Here is a 23,857-nt window from a genome sequence, read left to right as displayed (position 1 = left end):
TCCAGATAATTTGACCATCACAGAGTTTACTGTATATCATTTCTCTGTATCCTTTATTTCCCCTTATTGTGAAATCTCTTATTATATATTTTCTCCTTTTTGTTTATGTTAGACATTAGAGTTATAAATAATAGTGGGGTTGATTTTGACATAATCATACACCCATGAAACATAATTTTCTCCACTTCAATCCCTGTACTTCCTCTTCCCCATCCCTCTTCCCCTCCCTTCCCCACTTCCCCACTCTACTAGTCTTCCTTCTATTTATTTTTAATTTGGTTAGAAGGCTCAGAAATTTCTTCACAAAAACAAATTAGAATATGCTTTTGTTAAACCTTCAATTTTCAAAATGTTCTTTCTTTTGTAGTCATAATAATGGATTTGTTGGGTAATAGCAGAATTCCTGAATCTCTCTCTTCTGTTTTTAGTGGGCTCTGTAAATTATTACCACCATTCTCTAGTTTTCCTGTTTTGTATTTTCCATTGTCTCTTAACTTTCATTATTGCCAGAGAGAAGTCTAATTCTATCCCAAGTCTCATTTTGTACATTTAAAACCCACTTTCTCTAAAATTCGGTAAGGTACCACATACTTCACCCCTTAAAGTTCATAAATTTATGACATGATTCAGTACATTTCTATATATGTGCCTTTACTTATTCTGTAATCTTTCTTAGTCCTTGGATAACATTTTCAGCTTTACTCAATGAGCATTTTAGCTCAGGAAATTTTCCCTTATGATTATTTGACTTATTTCTTCCATCTGCTTTCTTTTCTCATTCCAATATTGTCCTCTAAGTCTATTGTTTATTCTTAGGATTTCTATTTCTTTCAGTTTTTCTTTATATTGTGGAATACATCCTTTCTTCTGGTTGATTCACCAGAATTCAAATTTTATTTTTATTAATAACCATTCTCTTCTTTCAAATCATGCAATATACTTTTAAATACAAGATAACAAGCTTCCTGTGCTCTAATGTTATTTTTAAAGTTTCTCATTTTTATGAAGCACTTCTATTTCTTCTAGAGCATTTCTCCTATGGACTTTCAGTTTTGTCTTATTTCTTCAAATCCTTGTAACTCTGGAAGTAGCCTGTTGTTTTTCTTATCACATGTTTAAATCAAAGAGTATGAGATGTCTTAATGCAAGGAAAATTCAGGTGTGAGGGTTTTGACATATACTGAGAGATTGAGAAGCAACAAAGATAATAGAAGTATTTTTTTTTTCCTGGAACAGAATGGTTTAACAAGCTGAGACCTCTCCAGAAAAAGTATGTATGGGAAAACATCTCTGATGTCATGAATGAGGGTTGGAGGTAAGGATGTTCTAAGCCACTTGGTACAGCCACTCTTCAATAATACTCACATGAAAAACAAGCAGGTACTGACCCATTCTTGGGTCAAGTAGATCCTCTTAAATTGGTGGTATCCCACAAATCATACCACATATACATCTGAAAATCATGAAATTTTATCTTTGTGTAAACCAAAAACCTTTTTCTTTCACTTCTCTTACAGGACATATTTAGTGACTAAAATTCTACCAAGTTACTAATTTATGTTAATTCATTGAAAATTCTTATTAAAATGCAAATGTTGTCCTTTGAAGGATAACACTTTAAACCACCATAAGCCATTAACACATTTTCAAGATTCAGTTTATCAGTTTAATTAGATAGTAATTGAGCTTGCCCCTGAGGAATTAGGTAAATTTAATGATGTAAAATGGAAGAATCAACATGGAGCAGGTTAATAAGCAGGTCCAGTCAGACATTTTATAGAGAACACTATACATGTCCGGCCTCCTAGAAGTAGTACATATTTAAAGACTGACAAATCCAGCTTCCCTTGCAGACCTTTTTTTACTGATGACCTTGCTCCAAAAATTCATTCTAATTTTGGAAAATAAATAATATTTGTATAAAAGATAATTTTCTACAAAATTTTGCATTGGTTATTTTATGTATTTTTAGTGGATTTTTTTAACAAGAGAGGTAAAATAAACAGCACAATTTTTTGATCAATTAGTAATCATTTGAGGGTTTGTACCCCCTTTTTGTTATATAACTTCACATATGCAATTTTTTACATGATGCTATAAGTAGAAGGAAATTACCAAAGGGTGAACATTCTTTCATTGCTATTTTCTGTATACAGGGTCATAACCAAATTGTTTGGACCCATTAGACTGAATATTCAGACTTTCTACCCAGTGACTTAATTAAAACATGTAAGGCCAAGTACTATTGAAATACTAGTATTATCATATCCTTTGTGGGCATACAAAATAGTGAACATGGCTGACTAAATCCATAGTGGTTTTATATGTGCCATATTTTTCTTTTTTCCAAATGATTTTAACATTTCAAGTGTTTCCCTACTGTGGATTGATCATTTTTTTGTTTTTGAAAAATTTAATTGTTTAGTTTGCTTTTCTGTGTAAAACATCTATGAAGCCTCTAGGGGAAATAAATAAAAATAGTTCATCTTTATTACTGCAAGTATCTCTGAAAGGAAACTTGTTATTCTCTGACAATTTTGAGACTAGGAGAATGAACCATTTATCTAAGATAATTTAAGTCATTTCAATTTCCTTTATTAAGCACCAGAAGCCAGAAGCACTTATTTGGAATTTACATACCTTTATGTTATTACTTTAAAACATTCCATAATAGTTAAGAATATTCTTTTGACATCACTTTTTCATGAGGTTTTAATTCATCTCTATGCTGTAGTGGAGTCTTTGGTTTTGTATCAGAGTAAAATAAAATAAACCTATCGCACTTGGAGAAAAAAAGATAATCAGATATAAATTCACAGATTTTCATATCATAACTCACTTTATTAATGTTCTTAATTTATTTTGAAGATTCAACATCTTTATGTTAGCATTAATGAAGTAAAAAGATGGGTCCATCACTATATTAATTTTATCTAGATAATATCCTTTTTTAGATTCTGAATGCATTGACATATTTTCTGTGTAGCATATTTATATGAGATATATAGATACTGTGAGGCATATGTCATAATAATATGGCACATAGTACATTTTTCTTCTTGAGTATCTTTGACCTCATAACTCATAAATGGGCCAGTAGCCACAATGCATTTGAAGGAGAGACAAGTTCTTTAAATCATGAAGGAAGACATTTTCTGTTAAAAACCCTGATATAATGCATCATTTCTTTCAAAACAAAATTGCCTTTATCTCATGCAGTTATGTGATCCTTCAAGAAACAAATTTTAAGTAATAGAAAAATGTGATAATTCAACTTTCAGAGAAACTCAAGTTTGTTTAAAACTTTATAACTGATGCCTATGCCTACTTACATAGCTCAAACTCTCAAAACCATCTTGACTTTTACTTTAGATCACACAAATCATAGTTGTGTTCTATAATAATCCTTTTAAAGTATTGAATAAACTTTCCATTTTTAATAAAAATTAGCAATTTGGTACTTTCACATTTCTTGACTTGTTGCTAGAATATGAGAATAGGGTGTTCTTTTGGGCATACATAGTTAAAATGAAAATGAACAGAAATAAAATGAATTAGTATGGCTATAGCACTTCCTAATGATGGATTAATATCTGTAACTATATAAGGTGGTAAGAATGTTACCAAAAGCAAGTTAATTTTCAAAAGGTTAGCCAGGATTTGTTCATATCAGAATTCAGGAGGATATAATTATTCAAGGCAGAATTAATGAAATTCAAATGAAAAGGCTTAATCTGAATATGAGTTCATGGGTTTTGCATAAAGAAGAGAAAATGAACATGATACTTCCAATTACACTGATTTTTAATAACTTTCTGAAATTTTTATTAAACCAAACAGAAAGTCATTCAGTGGATATAGTTTATTCATTATAGCATCCATAAGTGTGTCAAAAAGAATGATATACTGTTTTTTTTTGGGGGGGGGGAGTAAAGGGATTTAACCCAGGGACACATAACCACCGAACAACATCCCCAGTCCATTTTTAATTTTTTTATTTTGAGACAGGTTCTCACTAGGTTGCTTACAATCTTGCTATATTGTTGATGCTGGTTTTGAACCTGTGATCTTCCTGCCTCAGCCTCCCAAGCTGCTGGGATTATAGACGTGCACCACTGTGCCCAGCAGAATGATATGCTTTTGAGGAATAGATAGTAAAGTAGAGCTCCAAATGTCTAACTCTCTTGATTCAATTTTTGGCAATTTCTTGTATATGAAAATTATATGTCCCTATATATTAAAAATTATTGTATGTGTTAGAATGTTATAATAAATGAGAATATTGAAATTTTATTAAATAGTTTTCTTGAAACTGAGTTTATAGTTTCATAGTAGTATCAGAATTATTTTGAATATTTCTATGTTTCCCTAAAATTCATAGAAACTATACTTTAGTTTTCTCTATTCCTTTGATCTTTACTACTTAACATCTGTTATCTATGATCCCTGGATGCTATGTATCAAGAGAGTGGAAGAGAAAATCCTCCCATAAGTCAGTATGCATTAAATATATGTAATGTATATTAGCCTTTCTGGATTTATTTCATAAAACATAACTAAATCAGCAGCCAAAAGTAATTTTAATAAGAGACATTTTGGGAATTATAGGCATTCTAATATATTTTTGTAAGAAAAAGATTATTTAATTATCAGTAGTTTAGGACAGCAAAGATTGTAATGATATTCAGATCTTTTCTAAAGTAAAGGATTCCACCTTTCCTTGTCTTTCATCTTATCAACTGTAAACGTTTAAATATTTCTAAATGTTCCAGAGAATGTCTTCATGCCATATCTGAGGAGAGAAGGAACAGAATGAATCAACCAACATTACCCTATGTAAATTTATGATTATACAAATGGTATGCCTTTACTCCATGTACAAACGAGAAACAACATGTATCCCATTTGTTTACAATAAAAAAAAGAAAAAAAATTGTTTCTAGAAGCAGATGTAAAATTTCAATTATTTGAAAATTTGGGGATTTGAATAGATGCCATATAACATTACCCTATAAGAGTTTTCCATTGAGATATAGGTAAAAATTGTTTTTATTGTGATGTTTTTGTGAATGTTTATTATGAGGACAAAAAGTACATTAATCTGTAGGCAATAAAAAAGTCTGTGACTGAAACATGCGGTCAAGTAAAGCTTAACAAATGAGAAGCCAGAGGACAGTGTGCTGCAGGTTTTCTTAGAGCCCTGGTTTGGGACCTCAGATGAAATTTTGTGTTATTTGCTGAGACACAACATTCCAGTATTCAGTTTTGTGTGGTTAGTACTAATTATTATTTAAGTAAATCTCATTAAAAGTTCTTCTGTGCAAATTAAAATATAATTAACCACAAATATCAAAGAAGTAGAAATTTGAGTTTTAAACTTTGTTTCAGAAAGTTAATCCAAGATAGTAGTCACATGTGAGTTTTAGTGTCTCCTTTCTTTATTATATTCGGCTTCTCATTTACTTCTTTGCAATCTATAATCCATAACTGCTATGTTTGTGAGACATCAATATGAATCTAAATAGCTGAGAACATGCCACATGTTGGTAATAAAGAATAAGGAAACTATGTCAATAAAAAATGATAGGAAGAACTGTTAATTATTTTTCTTTTAAGAAAAATTTATGAGAACAAACATCAAAATCTATTGGAATTCACACATTTTAAAATGAGACTCAGATGTTTAAATATTTTGAAGTTCTGTCTAACTCTCAAACAACATCCTTGGTTAATATAACAAAATAATTATTAGAAGAGCAAATGTAGTTTCTCCTCTACCCAACTCTGTCTCTAATAAAACTATTCTCTAAAAGCAGGAATAAAATGCATATCATTAAAACAAATATAATTGTATCACTATATAAAATGTTATAAGAATTATGCTTGTTCTTGATGAAGTAGGTTTTTACCTCAGGGGGTAAGCAATTGATACAATTAAAAAACACAAACCTATTAGCTTGGAAATTTTATTAAGAACAACATAGTCATCTAACTGATGGAATGCATGCAAGTCACAGTATATTTGTTTGACTTTCACTATTGACTCTAATACTTAAACTCCATGTGTCAGTGGACATTTTACATTCAAATAGACCCTATGAATCATATATATATATATATATGTACATACACACATATCTATACACACGTGTATAGATACATACTATATATACACATGTTTATATATATTATACATATATATTCATATATATTTTTATATATTTTATATATATATGCTTGTATGTATATATATATGTGTGTATGTACATATATAAAATTCAAGGGGGCTATGTGTATAAGTACATATAATTTTTTTAAATTGTTGAAGTGTTTGGTTTGTAATGGAGAAAATGAGAATTTGGATTTTGAAATCTATGGTTAAATGCTTAATTGTCTTCATCAAACTTTATCTCAAGTTTCTAATATCACTTAAAATGCAAATTAGAAATGTATATATAATTCCATTGATCATGAAGAAACATGTGTCATGAATTTGATTATGATGTATACAATAAACCAATTTTGTAAAATGTATGACTATGTCACTTAAAAGTTAACCTGTGCAATTCTGTAAATTTGCTACTTCATAATTAGCTGAGACATCTAAATTACAATTTTTTATCATCTAAGTTTTGAGTATAAAGAATCCTGGACCAGATAAAAGAAAACAAATTGATCAACCTATAATTTTGGTTCATGTTTGTGTAGGATTCAGTCTGGGATTGCAAAGTCCATTTAATTACAAGAATTGCAAAAATGAGTATGGTCTTGTTGAAAAGGCTGTGCAGCAATAAATGGATGTGTTAGCATGCTTATTGTCCAAATTTCTCCAGAGACCCTGTCACTTAAACCCTCAGCTGACCCTATCAACAGTCAGGTGGCATTTGATCAATTCAAAACAAAGTTACTGGGAGAATAATTTCAATTACAAGAATGTTGCTGCCTATACTATAGACAGAAGGGGGCAGAGATCATCCATCTTTATAAATTTGTGTGTCAAGTGGTATTTATTTCTTGATCTTGTAAAGAATAGGAAAAGAGGCACCACTTGCAAACCCTCAAAATATTTAAGCTGCAAATCCTGATCATTCCTTACACTTGGGTGCTAGTGAGAAAAGTGAAGATACAGGAAGAATTCTCCCTTAGATCTCAGGACATTCTGGAGTTCTTATTAAGATTTGAAATCCAGAGTTGCCCTACACATTTGGCATCTTAATTAGTTTAATTTAATAAGAAATTAGCATCAAAGATTAGGGTTAATATCTGGGATTTGGGGTAAAGTTATGCCTAATAGAAAAGTACATACTAACCAAAACCACTTTATGACTCCTGTACATAAATCAAGACTAGGAGGAATAAAGAAGAAAGTATTCCTTTGTTATAAATGAAACAAATGCAGAACCCTTACCTCACCCCACATCTAGATTTCTGTAAGCTTAGAACTAAAAGGTAGTTGCAAACATTGTCATTTTCCTAGGTAAATCTAGTCTTCTCATTGCCTTATGACTGTTGGCCGTTCATCTGATATTCATGGTGCTAGTGTGTATGTATCTCTTATTATAAAGTGCTCCTAACATTTTTTGGAAGAAGAGGTATATAAACAATGAAAAACATTACTAGAGTTATCATGAGTTTCCCTATAATCAACTTTCAACCCTCTGCCAGCTATAGACTGGAGTCTATATAAACTCAATGGATGATTTTCATTATAAGGAAGCTAAAATTATTGTTCTTTTGTATATCTATACCAGCACACTCTCCGTGAAGAAACAATGGTAGTATTGACGGAAGACATGCCTTTGGAAATTTCTTATGTGCCTTCTACTTATCTGACTGAGATCACTCATGTCTCACAAGCCCTATCAGAAGTGGAACAACTTCTCAAAGCTCCTGACCTCTGTGCTAAAGATTTTGAAGATCTTTTTAAACAAGAGGAGTCTCTGAAGGTAAAACAAATGACTTTCATTTAGATTTAACAAGATGATCAGGTTGGTCATTTATAGTACCAGGACAATTGAAGGTATTTTGACTTACTCATGTAATACTTGTTTTTCAATGTTTTTCTTACTGCATTATAGTTATATATAATAGTTGGGTTCATTTTGACATAATCATGAATGCATATAACAATTATAAAAATATAGAATGGGTAGCTTTATAAATATGGGATAGAAATTGAAACATAAATTAGAAATGATATTTTATAATATTTAGTGTCAAGATGCTTTCCAAACAAAGTTTTTGGAGATACCCAGGGCAGAAAGGGTTCACAAAAAGCAATTTATTTCTAAGCAATACATTATTTTCCCCTAAAAAGGAGAATTAGATGAAATTTTAAATTATGTTATACATTGTTTTCATCTTTAAAATTTTCCACTTATTCATTCAATTTCAAATAAGTGTCAGCACATATGCAATAATATAGGGAATATAAGTAGAAATCTATCAACTCTTTCCTTTAAAACTACCAGCCAAAGGCTACCAGCCAAATACAGCTTTTATTTTATTTTATTTTATTTTATTTTTGGTACCAGGGATTGAACTCAGGTTCACTCAACTAGCCCTATATTGTATTTTATTTAGAGACAGGGTCTCACTGAATTATTCAGTGCCTTGATTTTGCTGAGTCTGGCTTTGAACTCGCAATCCTACTGCCTCAGACTCCTGAGCCACTGTTACTAAAGTCCTGTGCCACTGCACCCAGCCAGGAATTTTTCCTTTTTCAAACTAATAACACCATGTTACTGAATTCTGAACCAAGACAAATCATGGTGAGGGAATAGGTAATGAATTTTCGAAGGCAGTGTCTGAAGATAAATGTAGTATGAAGAAAACGTGCATAATAATGTGTGTCTTTGAGATAATTTTTGTGATCATACGTTTCACACTCAAAATGAAATATTATAGCATAGCCAGAGTTTGATATTTTTCAGTGCAAACAGCATAAGATTATAGACAGAAGATGAGTTTCCTATCATCAGCACACTTTAGTGAAAGCATTTTTACTCTAAATGATTTCTTGGGAGCTCATTCCATGTCACACATTTGTCTGCCTAAATACACAAATAGATAATACTGTTTGTTTTGGAAATTGGTGTTTCAATATCTTGAGTGACTTGACTTTAATATCTTATATCAAATAAGCTATAAAATTGCAGACTAAAAATAAGAGCTACATGCATCTCTGAAATTAGTCCATCCATTTCAGTATTATGCTGTTTCTTTTTCTCTTTGAAGTAAAAGTGAAATTACTTATGGGTACAGTGAAGAAAAGAAATCCAGCCAGTTGATAAAGGAGGCATGCCAGCATACCTGTCATTATTCACACTAATTTTTTGACAATACAGTTTCTAAATACATCATTGTCGCTTGACATGTAAATCACTGCTAATTAGCTAATATTCTTTTTCATGTCTTGTAGACATGGTAGTCAGGAGAGCAGTGACCCTAAATTTATTAAGTTACCCACTGAATATCATTGTGTCCATGGATCTTAACCTGGCACACTTAAAATAATAGGTCCCTGACTATACCAATAGCTAATCATTTGTTCATACTGATAAATTTAATATTATTATAGTTGATACCAATTGTAATAGTATTGATTACTGTGGTTTGTAATAAGGTATTACTGCAAGTTGAATTTAGCTATGTTATTGAATCCTCATGAGATGCAACTGTGGGCATAATTCCATCTTTCTTTCAACACAATTTGAGCTTCCTACCTTTTTGAAGGGAGATAGTTTTGAGTTCAGTTTTTTCAATGAATATGTATTTCCTCATAAAGGCATTCATCACTGTCATTATCCTGTAGTAAAAATAGAAAAGTAGTGCATACATTGTATAGCTACTGACTGGGAATGTTCGAAATTAAATTGTGGTTGATTTTATTTTTGACAGATGTTCATGGATCAAATTATAGAACTGTAGTAGAGAAAGCTATGGTGTAATATACATATTCAGTGAAAGTATAGTACAAAACAAATAATGTATAATAAGTTAAAATAATTATTTTCTGAATAAAACATAGCTAAATTAGTACCTTCAGATTCAATAGATAAATTAAACTGAAAATTACCTAATCATTTGGACAGAGACTATATAGATGTCTACCTATATGTGAAAAGCTGCATTAACAGCTAATACACTTGATAAGGCATAACTAAAGATGAATGAGAAACATATACATAAGTAATATTTATTCTTATTTCAGAGCCAATATTAGCATTGCTAATAAATTGTGGTTTTTATATGCAACAGGTTTATAGTATTCATAATATACACAACGTCACCATAATTTTGAAACAATTAACATTTTTAAAGTTTTAAATTCTATTAGGAATATGTTACACTTTATATTTTAAGAAAAAATATCTTAATAAAATTTACCAAAATAAAATCACTAGGTTTAAGCTGGGCATAGTAGTACACGCCTGTAATCCTGGAGGCTCAGGAGGCTGAGGCAGGAGGATTGTGAGTTCAAAGCAGCCTCAGCACAAGTGAGGTGCTAAGCAACTCAGTGAGACCCTGTCTCTAAACAAAATACAAAATAGGACTGGGGATGTGGCTCAGTGGTGGAGTGTCCCCTGAGTTCAATCCCTGGTACCCACCCCCCCAAAAATTTACTAGGTTAAATCTCCAAATCTTATTTCAAAATATCTCATTTAAGAGCATGAACATAGAGCATGTTTATTATTACATGTTTAACTTACCAAAAGTTTTGCCCCAAGGGCTTTTAATATTTGAAATCTCATCCTGAAAGTAGAAATTATCCATTTATGAGTCCAACAAAAGTAATTGATCCTAATGCCTCCATATACCTGATTTTGCTGAAAGTTTCCATTTCATTGGCACATGACAAAACACACTCTTGGGACCTCACCCATACCTTTTCCTTAGTCCACATTCCCTGAACTCTGACTCTTTGCCTTCCTTTCCTCTCTAGTCATCAAAGCCTACATGTTTCTTGGCATGCTCACATTTTTGAGCAAATCTCAAGACACAAGTGATGGCTTTGATGAATAAGCACCCTTCTGTCGGGGTAACCCAACATTCAGAGCCAGAATGAAGATCCTGCTGCACTCAGCAGAAATCTGCCTCATATCATGCTTTTTACTTTCTCCCTCTCCTAACCTACTCCCTTGTCAGTGTTTTCTAGGCTCATTTCCAAACTGAATTAATTGCATGCAGATTCTTGTCTGAGGATCTGTTTGTAGGGGAACTTTATCTAGGACAATTATAAAAATAATAATAAGGAAGTCATATACACTGTGAAATCAACAATTGCCAATGCAAATCCTTGGAAATACTCCATGTGACTGGTGTAGAATTCCCCAGTGATGCTGCTATACCCTTGGTAAGTGTTCCTTAGTTGTTCAATTAGGCTTTGGCATTGACAAATGTGAATTTTTAGGACAAAAATAAGAACCTAGCTGATCAGGATGACAAGTAGGCTTTACTTTTTGCAATTATGAGAATCAACCTAAGTACACAAGCACTCTTTTAAAACTTACCTCTTTTTAGTTGTTTAATCTTTCCCACAAATCTCTGAAATAGTGAAGTTATTATAACCATTTTATACATGAAAACATGAATAAATATATAGTAACCAGACAAAGTTGAACTCACTAGTATTAGTGAAATCAGCATTTTAACCCAAGCAAAATAACCCCAGAACATGTGCTGTTAGTTACCTTTCGTGTAGCTGTTTCTAGTGTGTTATGTTGAGCATAGTGAAAGCAAATTTGGTAAAACAAGGTAGAATATTAAGTCTGTCATGCCCAATTCAGAGGAAAATATCCTGGATTCTATTTCTAGATGATTTGATATCAACTTAGAAAGAATTTACAGAAAGAAGGAAGGAAGAAGAGGAGAGGGAAAATATAAGAAAATAAAGAGAAAAAAGAAAGGAGAAAATAAGTAGAAGGAAATAATGAAGCCATGCATGCATAATTTCAATTGATTCATCTAAATTAAAGATAGTACAGATGCTGTATTGTGGATGATGTATGCTTTATTTTTGGTAGTCAGTTGTGTTAGCCAGATATTCTTTGCTTCAATCAAAATATCTGCAATGATCAACTTAATAGAGGAAAGATTTATGTTGGCTCATTGTTTGACAAGTCTTTGTCCTGCTCAGCCAGCTGCACTGCTTTGAGCTTCAGGTAAGGTAGAACATCACAGTGCAGGGCATAGCAGAGGAAAGCTGCTTGGCTCCAGACAGACACAGAAAGAGAAAAAGAAAGGGACCAGGGACAAGATATGGTCCTCAAGGATATACCCCCAGTGACCTACTTCCTGTAAACATGCCCCACCTGCTTACAGTTTTCACTGCCTCCAAGTAGTCCATTCAGTCATCAATAGATTAATCTGCTTATAAAATCAGAGTTGATAGGATAAATAATAACATAAATAGTGAGGATTCATCTTTTTCCAAAGTACTTATTAAGTTCTTGCTATGTGCCAGGCATTATTTCTGTGCTTAAGAATATGGTGAACAATACCAATATCTCTCTTCCCTTAGACGGTTTTTATTATAGCAGTGGGATATAAAACATAAGGAAACAAGCTAAAAATAAATAAGGAAATATTGCATATTACAAGATAATACATATTATTAAAAAACAACAGAGTGCAGTAAGGGAATACAGGACCAATAAGAGGTAGGAGTAGATGAAATGGCAAGAGATGGGATTATACTTTTAAATAGAGTAGAAAGGATATTTGAGCTAAGACTGTAAGAAAGTAAGGGAGTCAGCCTTATTGTCTGGGTAGAGGAAATGGAGCAAAGACCCAAATGTGGGAATGCATCTATCTTGATCAAGGAACAGCAGGAAGGCCAGTGTAGCTGGAGTAAAGCATGACATGGAGAGGGAAGTAGGGGATAAGATTGTGGGTTTTTGGGGGGTCCTAATTATGGATGACCTGGTGGGCCATTTTAAAATTAAAGACTACCTTTAAAGACAAATAAAGACTACCTTTCATTCTGAGTGAGAGAGGAGCCATTGCGGGTTTTTGAACTGCTAAGTGACATGATCTGATGTATGTTTTAATAGGATCATACTGACTCTTGGGTTGAGAGTAGAAGTATACAGAACCAAGAGTAAAAGCAAAGGCCAGTTGTATGATAGATAGATGCGGGTGACTTGGACTAGGGTGGTAGTGAGAGAATGTTAGATTCTGAAAAGGTTTTCAAAGTAAATATGGCAAATCAATGCCTATATTCACATTGAACTTAAGAATATGTGAATAAAAACACCTTCTCAGCAGAGATGGGGCCCAAGTAGGAAAATGCTGGTGTTCTCTGAACTTGGAAGAGGATCTCCTGAGGATTATAAAATTCTTCTCTGATATTTTTACCTTCTACACTTCAGATTTGCTTTGTAGGGACAAAAGTACTGGTAGCTGAGATCCTAACAACCTGGTTAAGATCTTTATCCTTTGGAATCTGTTTCATGCTATTTAAGCACAAATTTAATAATGCCAGTCACTTAAATGAAGATAATATGCTATGAGCAAAGTGACTATTTTTATATTCTGGTACTATGGGAAGTAGATACTAGCAGGAGGCACCATATGTACAAATCTGAAAAAATACCTGAAGGAAAATAAAAGAATGATTGTTTATGAGCATATTGTAATACAGGGCATGCCAAATAAAGCATTGGATTTTTTATCAATTTAATAATATTACAACTGAAAGACTTTGCAGTTATTCTAAATTAAATAATCATGGATTGTATAAAGTCTCAAAGCCAATTTTGGTTATAAATGCCTTTTGAATTCTAGTTTAATTTTCTTGTATAATGGTTTAGTACATGGAAAAATGCAATTTTTATTAATGTATTATTACCACACTGTAAAAACTGATCTTTCAGACTGTATATAAACATTTTGAATAACGTAATCAGTTAATGATTTCTTTGAGGAAAATTGAATTTTTTCAACTAACAAGTTTATTCAGTTATAAATCCTTTCTTCATCTTTTTTTTGATTTAGGATTTATTTGTTTGATATGCTATTATATTTATTTACTACCTTATCAATATTAATCTATTAATTATAGTGTGAATCCTGCTTATATCATTGGTAGAGTACCTGGTTTTTCATATATCTTATAGTGAAGAGATTGTAGACATTGTATTATGGTCATATCTGGCTCATATTTATATGTGCTTTGATACAGTTTTCTTTTACATTTTATTCTTTTCTCTCTTTTAAAGAATGTTATTGCTTCTTTCTCCCCACAACTATTTTATCATACCCAACAGTTGTCCTACATTGACTTCTTGCTGTAATTTATTCCCAATTCTGCTAAAATATATTTTAATAACTCATGCTACTGGGCACAGTGGCATATACCCATAATCCCAGCAACTTGGGAGACTGAGGCAGTAATATCACAAGTTTGAGGCCAGCCTTAACAAATTAGTAAAACCCTGTCTCAAAATAAAAGATAAAAAGGACTGGGGAAGTACCTCAGTCACAAAGCACTCCTGAGTTTAATCCCCAGTACTGGAAGAAAATAAAAGGAACAACTCACTCCTACTCCTTCCATTTTCCTAGCAACACTATTTTCATAATCCCTAACTTGCAGAAATCTTGAGGCCAGTAGAAAATTTCAGGTTGCAACTTGGTTGTAGGTTTTCCTTCTATTCCTGAACTATTCAAGTTATGCTTTGAGTACTTATGCTGTTATTTTTTCTCTGTGATATATAATTACTGATTCATTATTTGTGTAAAGACCATATATCATTCTGTGGAGAACATTTTGGCCAAAATTCATAGTTATGTTTAGGAAGTATTTTTCACATGTAGACCATAAACTATGCAGAAAAAAAATCAGAATGTCAACTTACTATTGAGTCACTAAAACTAAATTTTCAAAACTCTTCAGATGCTCGGGAAAACATTATTAATAAGTACTTTAATGTTTTTGATTGACCACATTTCCCAATTTGATATGTCATTGATGTATTGCCAGATAGTCGATGGTACATAATAAGTATAAAATTTATATAGGGTGTTGCCTTCATCTGCCAGATAAAGACAAATTCCAGAGAGTGAAAATAAAGTGGAGTTTGAGTCTTTGGTACTCCAATTTCTCCTTTTCAATTTTAAGACAGATCTATTCCCCAAAGGCTGCTGTCACAGCAGCTACAAATGGGGTTTTCTAGTATTTTTTCCTTAGAAATGGAAGTTGTATGCCTCTCTGCTAACCAAGTTACCAAGTGTCTCAAGGCATTTTTGGTACCTTAAACTGCTTAATGCTATTATATTCACCTTCCCCAAATGTGAAAATAATAATTCAGTGCTTTATAAATCTAAAGGCACATAAGCATGCTTTTAAAGATATGTTTACCCAATTAATAGTAGTGCCACATTTATCAAGATGTTGATGCTGAGTCAGCCATAGCAAAAGATATTATTTTCAGATTTTGCAATGGATTGTAAATGAACCATCTACTCCTGACCTGTTCCCTGTGGTGACCAACATCCATCACGTGCCAAACCATCAGGAAGTAAAAATAATATCTTGTTTTTCTTCTTTACTACTGTATCTTCATCTTCTAGAACACTACCTGGCACCCAATAGACACTCAATGTATGTCTGTTAAATAAATGTGTGACAGTCTGGTACATCCTGGCATGAACTCTGTGATAGAAAAGGACAGAGCAATGTTAGTATGTGGGTCCCAAGATTAAAAAATAAAATTGGCCTCTTTTATGTTGTATCCTAACTTATTGAGTTAAATGATCCTGGCATGTGAATTCTAAAAAGTTACACAATTACCATGAAGACATTTCCTCTGGATTCATACATACTGGAATTTAAATCAATCATTTATGAAAGTATTTTGCAGGCAACCCTTATTTAATTAAATATTACTAATACTTTTCCTAATCACTGAGATTGCATTATATGGCCACAATAAGCAGTAGGCTAGAGAGTTTGTCAAAGCACTAGATCTGAAACTAAAATAATTAGATACTGAAACTGATTCTTAATAGCTATGCACTTAGGCAAGACAAATAAAATTTCTAACCCTATTTTCTTAATGTTGAAATTGGTTCAATGACAATACCTGTCCCAGACTACTTTACAGTACTATTGTTAAGATAGTGTGAACTTAAGTAAAGCTAATGCTACAATCGAATCATTTCTCCTCCAACCCTTCTTGCGTTGTCTCACATGTAAGATTTGGGGGACACCACAGCTAAACCATAAAAATTTATAAAATCCATATTGCCTCATCAAATATCCTCAAATCATAAATTCATTGTAAAATAAATTTACATGTAAAAAACTCTGAAAAAGAAATTATATTTACAAATGTGTTAAAACTTATATAATTGCACATTCATATTTTTAAAACTTTAAATAAAATGTTAACAACCACATAAAAATACATAAAGGTATATCCAGTTTTGGCATATAGGTTAAAGTTTATAGTAAAAGAAGAGAACACATGTATACTAAAAATACTTGCTTTTGATAATGATTCTGTCAGAAAATGTTATATATTTTCAATCATATTTATTTATTTTCAAAGTTATTTACTCAGGGGTAAAATTGTCCATTCACCTATCACTTTTTAAATATCTATCTTAATGTGAAAAAGTCTAAAATCTAAATTATGTCAAGTCTCCATGTACCATAATGTTTAACAATAGATTGTTGTTTTATTGTTTGTTTGTATATTACTTTGTTTAGGGCTTTACTTTTTTAAATGAAATATGTAAGTTCATTTTTTCCAATTATGTTTCAGCAATTCAAGACCCTCGTTCTAAGTTTAGGACCATGACAAATAAAAATTATTGAAGCTCTCAGTTAAGAATAATTTAATTGGTAGTGGGTTTTCATCCCCTTTTATCTTTGGAGACTTGGCATTTGCCCTTATTACTTATTTTTGTAATTTTTACTTGACCATTTCAAAAGCTAGTTTGTATTCATTTTTCCTGCTTAAATTTACAATCATGAGTATGTTAATACTGTAGTAGTATTCAGCTGATCCTTATGAATTGCCACCATGTCAGTTAAATGTTCCAATACCAGCAATTTCATGTAGTTCAATCTAATATAATTCCCTTTACTGGAGTATGATTATTTTTTAATATTAATGTGTATCATTAAACATTTTCAAAAAACAAGTTAAGATCTCCATGTTTTAAACCATGGATATGACTAAGGGGCACCAATTGCCAAATTTAATTTGCCAAACTTTAGACAAAAGAATAAAGATATTCTCATCATTAGGGTAAACTAAGTGGTAAGGAAATTGAATAGAGGTTTAGGATCCCACTTCCTCTCATGTTTTTGGTTTGTTTGTTTCTTTGGAGGTTCTAAAACTGTTTTTCTTTAGATTTATGCATTTAGGTTTGAAACAATTTATGAAAGAGTAGTTTTGCTTTTCTAACCCCTATGGAAACACCATAATAAAGTATGTTGCACAAACATCAACAACATGAATTATTTAGAAAATGGGCATAATTTTACCAAACATATTTACTATTTTCCAAAGTAGTGTAGTGTCTTTTGTATTAATTTGTGCATAGTTGGTTACATTTTATCATGTAGAAACCAGCTTGATCTTTCATAATAGATTTTCAGTTATTTACAAAAGTAACAAGATATTCCTACTGAATATTTAAGTGGAATAAAAACTATAAAGTGGAAAAGAAGAAAATATTCTGCCCTCATTTCTCCATTCCATTCCCTTGACCATTACCAGTTTTTGAGTTTTTTGCGTTCTCCTTGGATGTTTTAATTGCCTTACAATTTGTCTCTATAAACCCTAGCTGTCCCCCACTCTGCTCAGTTAAAAACAACTTAAAAATATATCCTGGCTCTAAAAATTTTGGGAAAAGAAAATTCCCTATGTCCAATTTTTAAGTAACAGAAAACAATTCCTTCCTTACAACTCTCCTTTGTCCTGTGTAAGTCAGTTTTTCTGTTCAGATTTTCTATAAAATGATTTAGAAAATGTACAGAACTTAACACAAAATGCATCTATCAAAAAGTGACTTGTGAAATAGTTTTCAGTTTAGTTGGTGCCAATGGACTAGAATAATTGTGTTTGAGGAAGCTCGGAGAATTGCACTACAGGTTTTGTGTTTTGTTGTTTTTACTGATGCTCTGTGACATCTGGGAGACATGGGAAGACATAATTCTGAATGAAGGACTGTGTTTGTTCTTAGGTATTTAAGGTACTATGAGAAACCCTGGGGGAAATTCAGCCAAAAAATGTAGATAAACTATTATCCCTCAATTTCCTCTTAAGTGCTAAATAACAAGGAAGAGTAAAGTGCTAAATAACGAGGAAGAGTAGAGTACAGAGTGATATGTGAAAAACTCATAGCTGTTCAGGACTGAATATTTATAATAGTTGACAAACAATATAACAAAGCTTAAAGATTCAATGATAGCATTCAAATTGTATTCTCATGAGCAAGTTCAAATCAACTTTTTATTTCAAGACAACAAATATATATTAAGGTCTATGTACTTTTTCCAACACTCTAAAAGATAGTAGAAAAATATAAGATGTGATCCCTCTACTTGGGCAATTTGTAATATTATAGATTACACATAGTTATACAAAGTTATGCATAGAATACTTATGTAAAGAAGTTAGAAAGTAATAGAGGCAGAAAGAACATAATCCAAACTAAAATATATATTACAGGGCATGAGTGTAACTGAATTCATGAAGAGGAGAAAGCAATGTAGGAAGCAGAAACTGGAACGAGGAAAAAGAAGGAAGAGTTAGAAACAGAGGAGGAAGCCTTATGTTGAGACTTGAATATAACTATGTTTGGACAATGCTAATAGCTAACACATATTTGTGCCTGGTCATGTTCTAAATTCTTTACTTATAATAACTCAAATGATCATCATAACAACCTTATGAGGAAGCCACTACTATTATAAACCATATTCGAATAGAGAAACTAAGGTTGGCAGCAAGTAAGAAACTTGCTCAGATGAGATAGTTTATAAATAGAATAGTTAGATTCCCCACCTCACGTGGTTTTGTTCCAAAGTCTCTGCTTTTAACTACCATATGATATAGACAGGGATAGTCCTTAAAGTGGCAGAATCAATTGGAGATAAGCAAAAATAAAAAGATGAAAATGAATTAGGGGTTTGTTTTTAACCATAGCTGGGCCAATTCAGAAACTATACCCCTAATCTTGGTCAGTGTGCTAGTGCTGACATTATTAATATTCAATAAAATGATCCCCAAAATCCTAGATTATCCTCTTTTATCTCTTGGTACAAAAAGTTGTGGTCTGAATTCTCAAATAAATGTTTCTATTTGGCTATTTGCTCTACTTGATTGTGGAAGGGTTTTCTATAAGGAACATATAATCCCAACATGAATATAAAATCAAGAGTGAGTTTCCACTAACCTGCATTTTCTTCCTTCTCCTCTTATTTTCAAATATCTTGATATAAACTTAAGCACAATCAGTCATTAACTGGTTAACACCATCCACCTGATGGATGCCTCATCTATTGGGTCCAATAATCAGTCAATCTGTTCTACCATCTTCACATCTTGCTTATCCCTTTTCCCATCTTTACTAAGTAAGTTTCTCTTTGTGTCAAAGTGATATTTTAGTCATGGGATTGTGTAGGATTGTTCATTAAGGTGGGGTTAGAGGAAAAGATGACTGGGAAAGGAACATAAAAAGATGGCCAGATTTTATGAGCAAGTATGGAAGAAGAGATAAAATATTACTCTCAATGACTCCCATATTTCTGTCTCTAATCAATACTTCTCACCTAAACTCTGATTTATATATATATATATATATACACACACACACACACGCACATTGAAGTATAATAAACATCTTAAAATTAACATGTCCAAACAACATATGCTAAACCTTACACCTTAACCTCATTCTCCTGTAATTTTCCCCATTTTTGGTAATGGCAGTTCTATTCTTCCAGTTGTTCATCACAAAATTCTTAGAGTGTTATCCTTGACTCCCCTCTCTACCAACACACATAAAATTGGTCACCTAATCCTAAGGGCTCCACCTTTAGAATGTATCCAGAATTCAACTTTGTCACCAGTCTGATTCATATCACAATCAACTTCAACATGAATGATTACAACAGTCTATAAACAGGTCTCCCTCCTTGTTCTCTTGTCCCACATAGAGTATACCCGCAACACACTAACCAGAAAGAATCATTTAAATAAAAACAGGTCATATCCACCTCTGCTGAAATCCTCTAAGGTTCTCTGTTATGGTTTGGATGTGAGGTGACCCCCAAAAGATCACGTGTGAGACAATGCAAGAAGGTTCAGAAGAGAAATGATTGAGTTGTAAGGGTCTTAAGCCAATCAGTGATTTATCCCCTGATAGGGATTAACTGAGTGGTAATTGAAGTGGTAGGTTGTGGTTGGAGGTGGTAGGAATTCGGGTATGGCTTTGGGTGTATAATTTGTATCTGGTGAGTGAGCTCTCTGCTTCCTGTTTGTCATGCAAGCTGCTTCCCTCTACCACGCTCTTCCACCATGATGTTCTGCCTCACCTCCAGCCCTGAGGAATGGATACAGTCTTCTATATCCATCTACAGAGGACAAAGACCTCTGAAACTGTGCTCCCTCAAATAAACTCTTCCTCCTCTACATTTGTGCTGGTCAGGTCATTTAGTCACAGCAGTGAAATAGCTGACAAATATTCTCCATCCCCTTCAGAGTAAACAGGAAGCCCTTAATATGTTTGCAAGACCCTGTATGACTTTATTTTTTTTTATTTTTTTTACGTTTACATAGGGTAATGATGTTTATTTTATTTTTCCCCTCCCCCCCACCCCTCCCACCCCTCTTTTCCCTCTACACAGTCCTTCTTTCCTTCATTCTTACCGCTCTCCTTAGCCTAAGAGATCTTTACTATAAGTGAAAGTAAAATGAATGTGAGGTGAAAAGAAAGTAAAAGCAAAGTGAGGCTTAAGCAGCTATCTCCAAGCAGAGAATGATGAAGGAGACAATGATGCCTCCAAATTTATTACTATTAGATATGAAGGGGCTTCTCTTCAATTACTCTTTGATGTTTACCAGGAGTGTTGGGAACCACCTTCTGTACTCTTTGTCAATCAGGTGTTCACCTCTTCCTTCTCATTGGTTGGTGGATATTTTGACCTTACTTGGTCCTCTCCAGAACCGCATGGTGGTCATCCTATTTATGGGGACTTCATCTACAAGTCAATCTCATGCTAATGTGGGCACTGGGGTCAATAGCTGGTCAGAAGTTACCTTAGGGCATCTGCACTACTATAAGTGATCTTCCTTATATGCAAATTTTTAAATCTTGCATTCCACTACATTCAGCCAATAGAAATATCTAATATACCTACTCTTTTGGTTTGTATATAACATAGCCCCCAAAAGTTCCTACAATAATGCAGGGAAGTTCACAGGTAAAATGATTGAAACATGAAGACTATCAATTCCTTAGTCCACCTTAGTTTGAATGAACTGACTAGGTGATAACTCTAAGCAGGTGGAGTCTGATGGGAAGACGTAGGTCACTGGGGGCATGCCCAGGAAGCATTCATCTTCCCTGTGACTCTTTCCCCTCTATCAGCTTCCTGGTCTCCATGAAAAGGACACCTTTTCTACACCACACTCTTCCACTAAATATGCTGCCTCATCTTGGGTCCAGAGTAATGGAGTTGGCCATCTGTGAAGAGAAAACTCTGGAACCACAAGCCAAAATAAACTTCCTCCACTAACTAGTTGTCAGGCACTGTGTTCATAGTAACATAAAGCTAACTAAAGCACCTACAGTCAGTATCTTCTTGATTAATTAAAATATATTCAATGTCCTTGAAGTAGATTTTAAGACAATTAAAATATTTTCAACTAAAAAAAAAAAAAAAAAAAAGACCCTGTATGAGTTGTCCACTCCATTTTCTCTTTGATATTCCCCTGGAGGTCTGTGGCTCATATGCTCCAACCATAATAACCTTCTTAATGTTGTGACACCCACTTCTCCAAGACACATTCCAGAGTCAAGACTTTGTTGCTTTCCTTGCCTTGAAAATCCTTGTGATTTTTCACGTAGTTCATTCCATCATTTTTAGCAGGTCTTTACTTAAAATCAACTTCACGCTTTCTAAAATTCTAAATTCCTATTTAGATCTTTGATGTCATCTTTTCCTCCTTTGCTTTTGCACCATGGCACTTACTACTATTTAGTTGGCTATAGAGTTTATTTAGTTGGTTATAGAGTTTATTTATTTATCCTGTTTAACTTACCTTGCAGGACCACTACTATAACTTTAGGACATAAAATGTGCATGCAACATGATAGGATTTGAAAAAATATTGATTAAAGAATGAAGACAGAGATGTACTCTCTCAGAGAAATAGAAACCCAGAAGATGCTTCACTAGGGAAATGAGAGCTATGTGATGAAAGCCATGGCTTAATATTACTGAATGCTGCAAAGGAGGGAAATGATGTAATGAAGAAGCTATTAGTAAACTAATAAATAGAATTTCCTTCAGGAAATAAATATGGTTTTAAAAAAGTGAATTATAAGTGCTTCTAGCCATGTGGTGATGTGACACATTCAGATAAATGAAAACAGAGGAATCACTAGAAAGTACATTTGCATTTCTTTACAAAAAATGAAGTTAAGTATACTTTCAACCAGATTATCATTGAGATATAGAAGTCACTTTGGGGTAAGACACACAAAAAATAATTTCATATCTTGCATTTTAACTTACATTTTTTGTCTGAAATTTTATCATTTCATTTTTTCTTGTAATTTTTTGACTAAGAAAACACTGAAAAATTGAAGTAAATATTTTATTATTAAGGACAAACTATAGAAGATGAATTAACTTTTGAACACACAATTTACTTATTTAAAATCTTAACTTAGTAATACTTAAAAACTCAGGAAGGTGTATTTGAGCTTTTTTTGGCATAAAATGCAAGAGTAAATTATAGATAACCCTATTTAGTAATGGGTGCTGATGTTTAAGCCAGTGCTGAATTTTCCACATTTTGGATCTGGGAGTTGCTTTTATTTTCATGTGTATAAAGAAGGGATAGCAGAAATAATGCTATTTTAAATGCCAAGCATCATACTGGCATTTTTCATAGTGTTTAATAAATAAAGAACTTTGCTATAGGTAATAAAAGACACTTAAAAATTCAATAAATTTTTTTTTAAGTTTACTTTAATCAAAAGCAGTTAAAATGAGCTTGATTTATCAGATATCCCTCTCCTTCACTCTAGGCCTGTTTGGTTTCTACAATATCTTCTTAGACATTCATATAAATAGGTTTACCATTTACTTGTGTAAAGGCAGGCTCTGTAATGAAACACTGTGACAGCAAGGGATTTGTTTTCACTTTACATTAAATTAAAGGTAAACTAAACAGTAGAAATCTACCCCTTATGATAGAAAACAGAGCATAGTTAAATTAAGTGTTACTTGAGACCTTTATCTCAACTTGATTAGTTGGCAAATTGGTCCCTTGTTTGGTTCCCTAGATAAATTGTTTGTAGTCTCTTGTTTCTCTTTTAGCCTGCTAAAGACATGTATTCCACAATGCTCAAATAAAGAAAGTAGTTTTAGGTTCAAATTATTTGTGTATAAATCTCCTTTAAACTGGATTTTCTTCTGATAGGGAGACTCACATTTTTAAGTTTCATTTTTATATCTCAAAGTTAAAGCATGTATTATTATGTCTGTGTTATCAGTGCACCCTTATTTAAACAATAAGCTTTTCAAATAGAAATGTGAATTGAAGCAAAATGATTCATAGATTCATGTTTTGCCTTACTTTAGATATTTGGATTCTATCAACCAGTT

General features: G+C 32.6%; 1 protein-coding gene across 4 annotated transcripts in view; it reads left to right on the top strand.

Moving 5' to 3' along the window:
• The window catches only part of Dmd (dystrophin), a 2,099,091-nt gene that overhangs the window by 884,373 nt on the left and 1,190,861 nt on the right, over positions 1-23,857 (top strand). For all 4 annotated transcript variants that reach the window (XM_047536255.1, XM_047536256.1, XM_047536254.1 and 1 more), the window contains exon 42: positions 7,752-7,946. In XM_047536255.1, coding sequence (XP_047392211.1) covers positions 7,752-7,946 — 195 coding nt within the window. The remainder of the gene's footprint in view (positions 1-7,751; positions 7,947-23,857) is intronic.

Source organism: Sciurus carolinensis, chromosome X (genome assembly GCF_902686445.1).
Source record: "Sciurus carolinensis chromosome X, mSciCar1.2, whole genome shotgun sequence".
Taxonomy (NCBI): domain Eukaryota; kingdom Metazoa; phylum Chordata; class Mammalia; order Rodentia; family Sciuridae; genus Sciurus; species Sciurus carolinensis.
The sequence above is the reverse complement of the archived record's forward strand: the minus strand, read 5'-3'. Positions and strand labels throughout refer to the sequence as shown.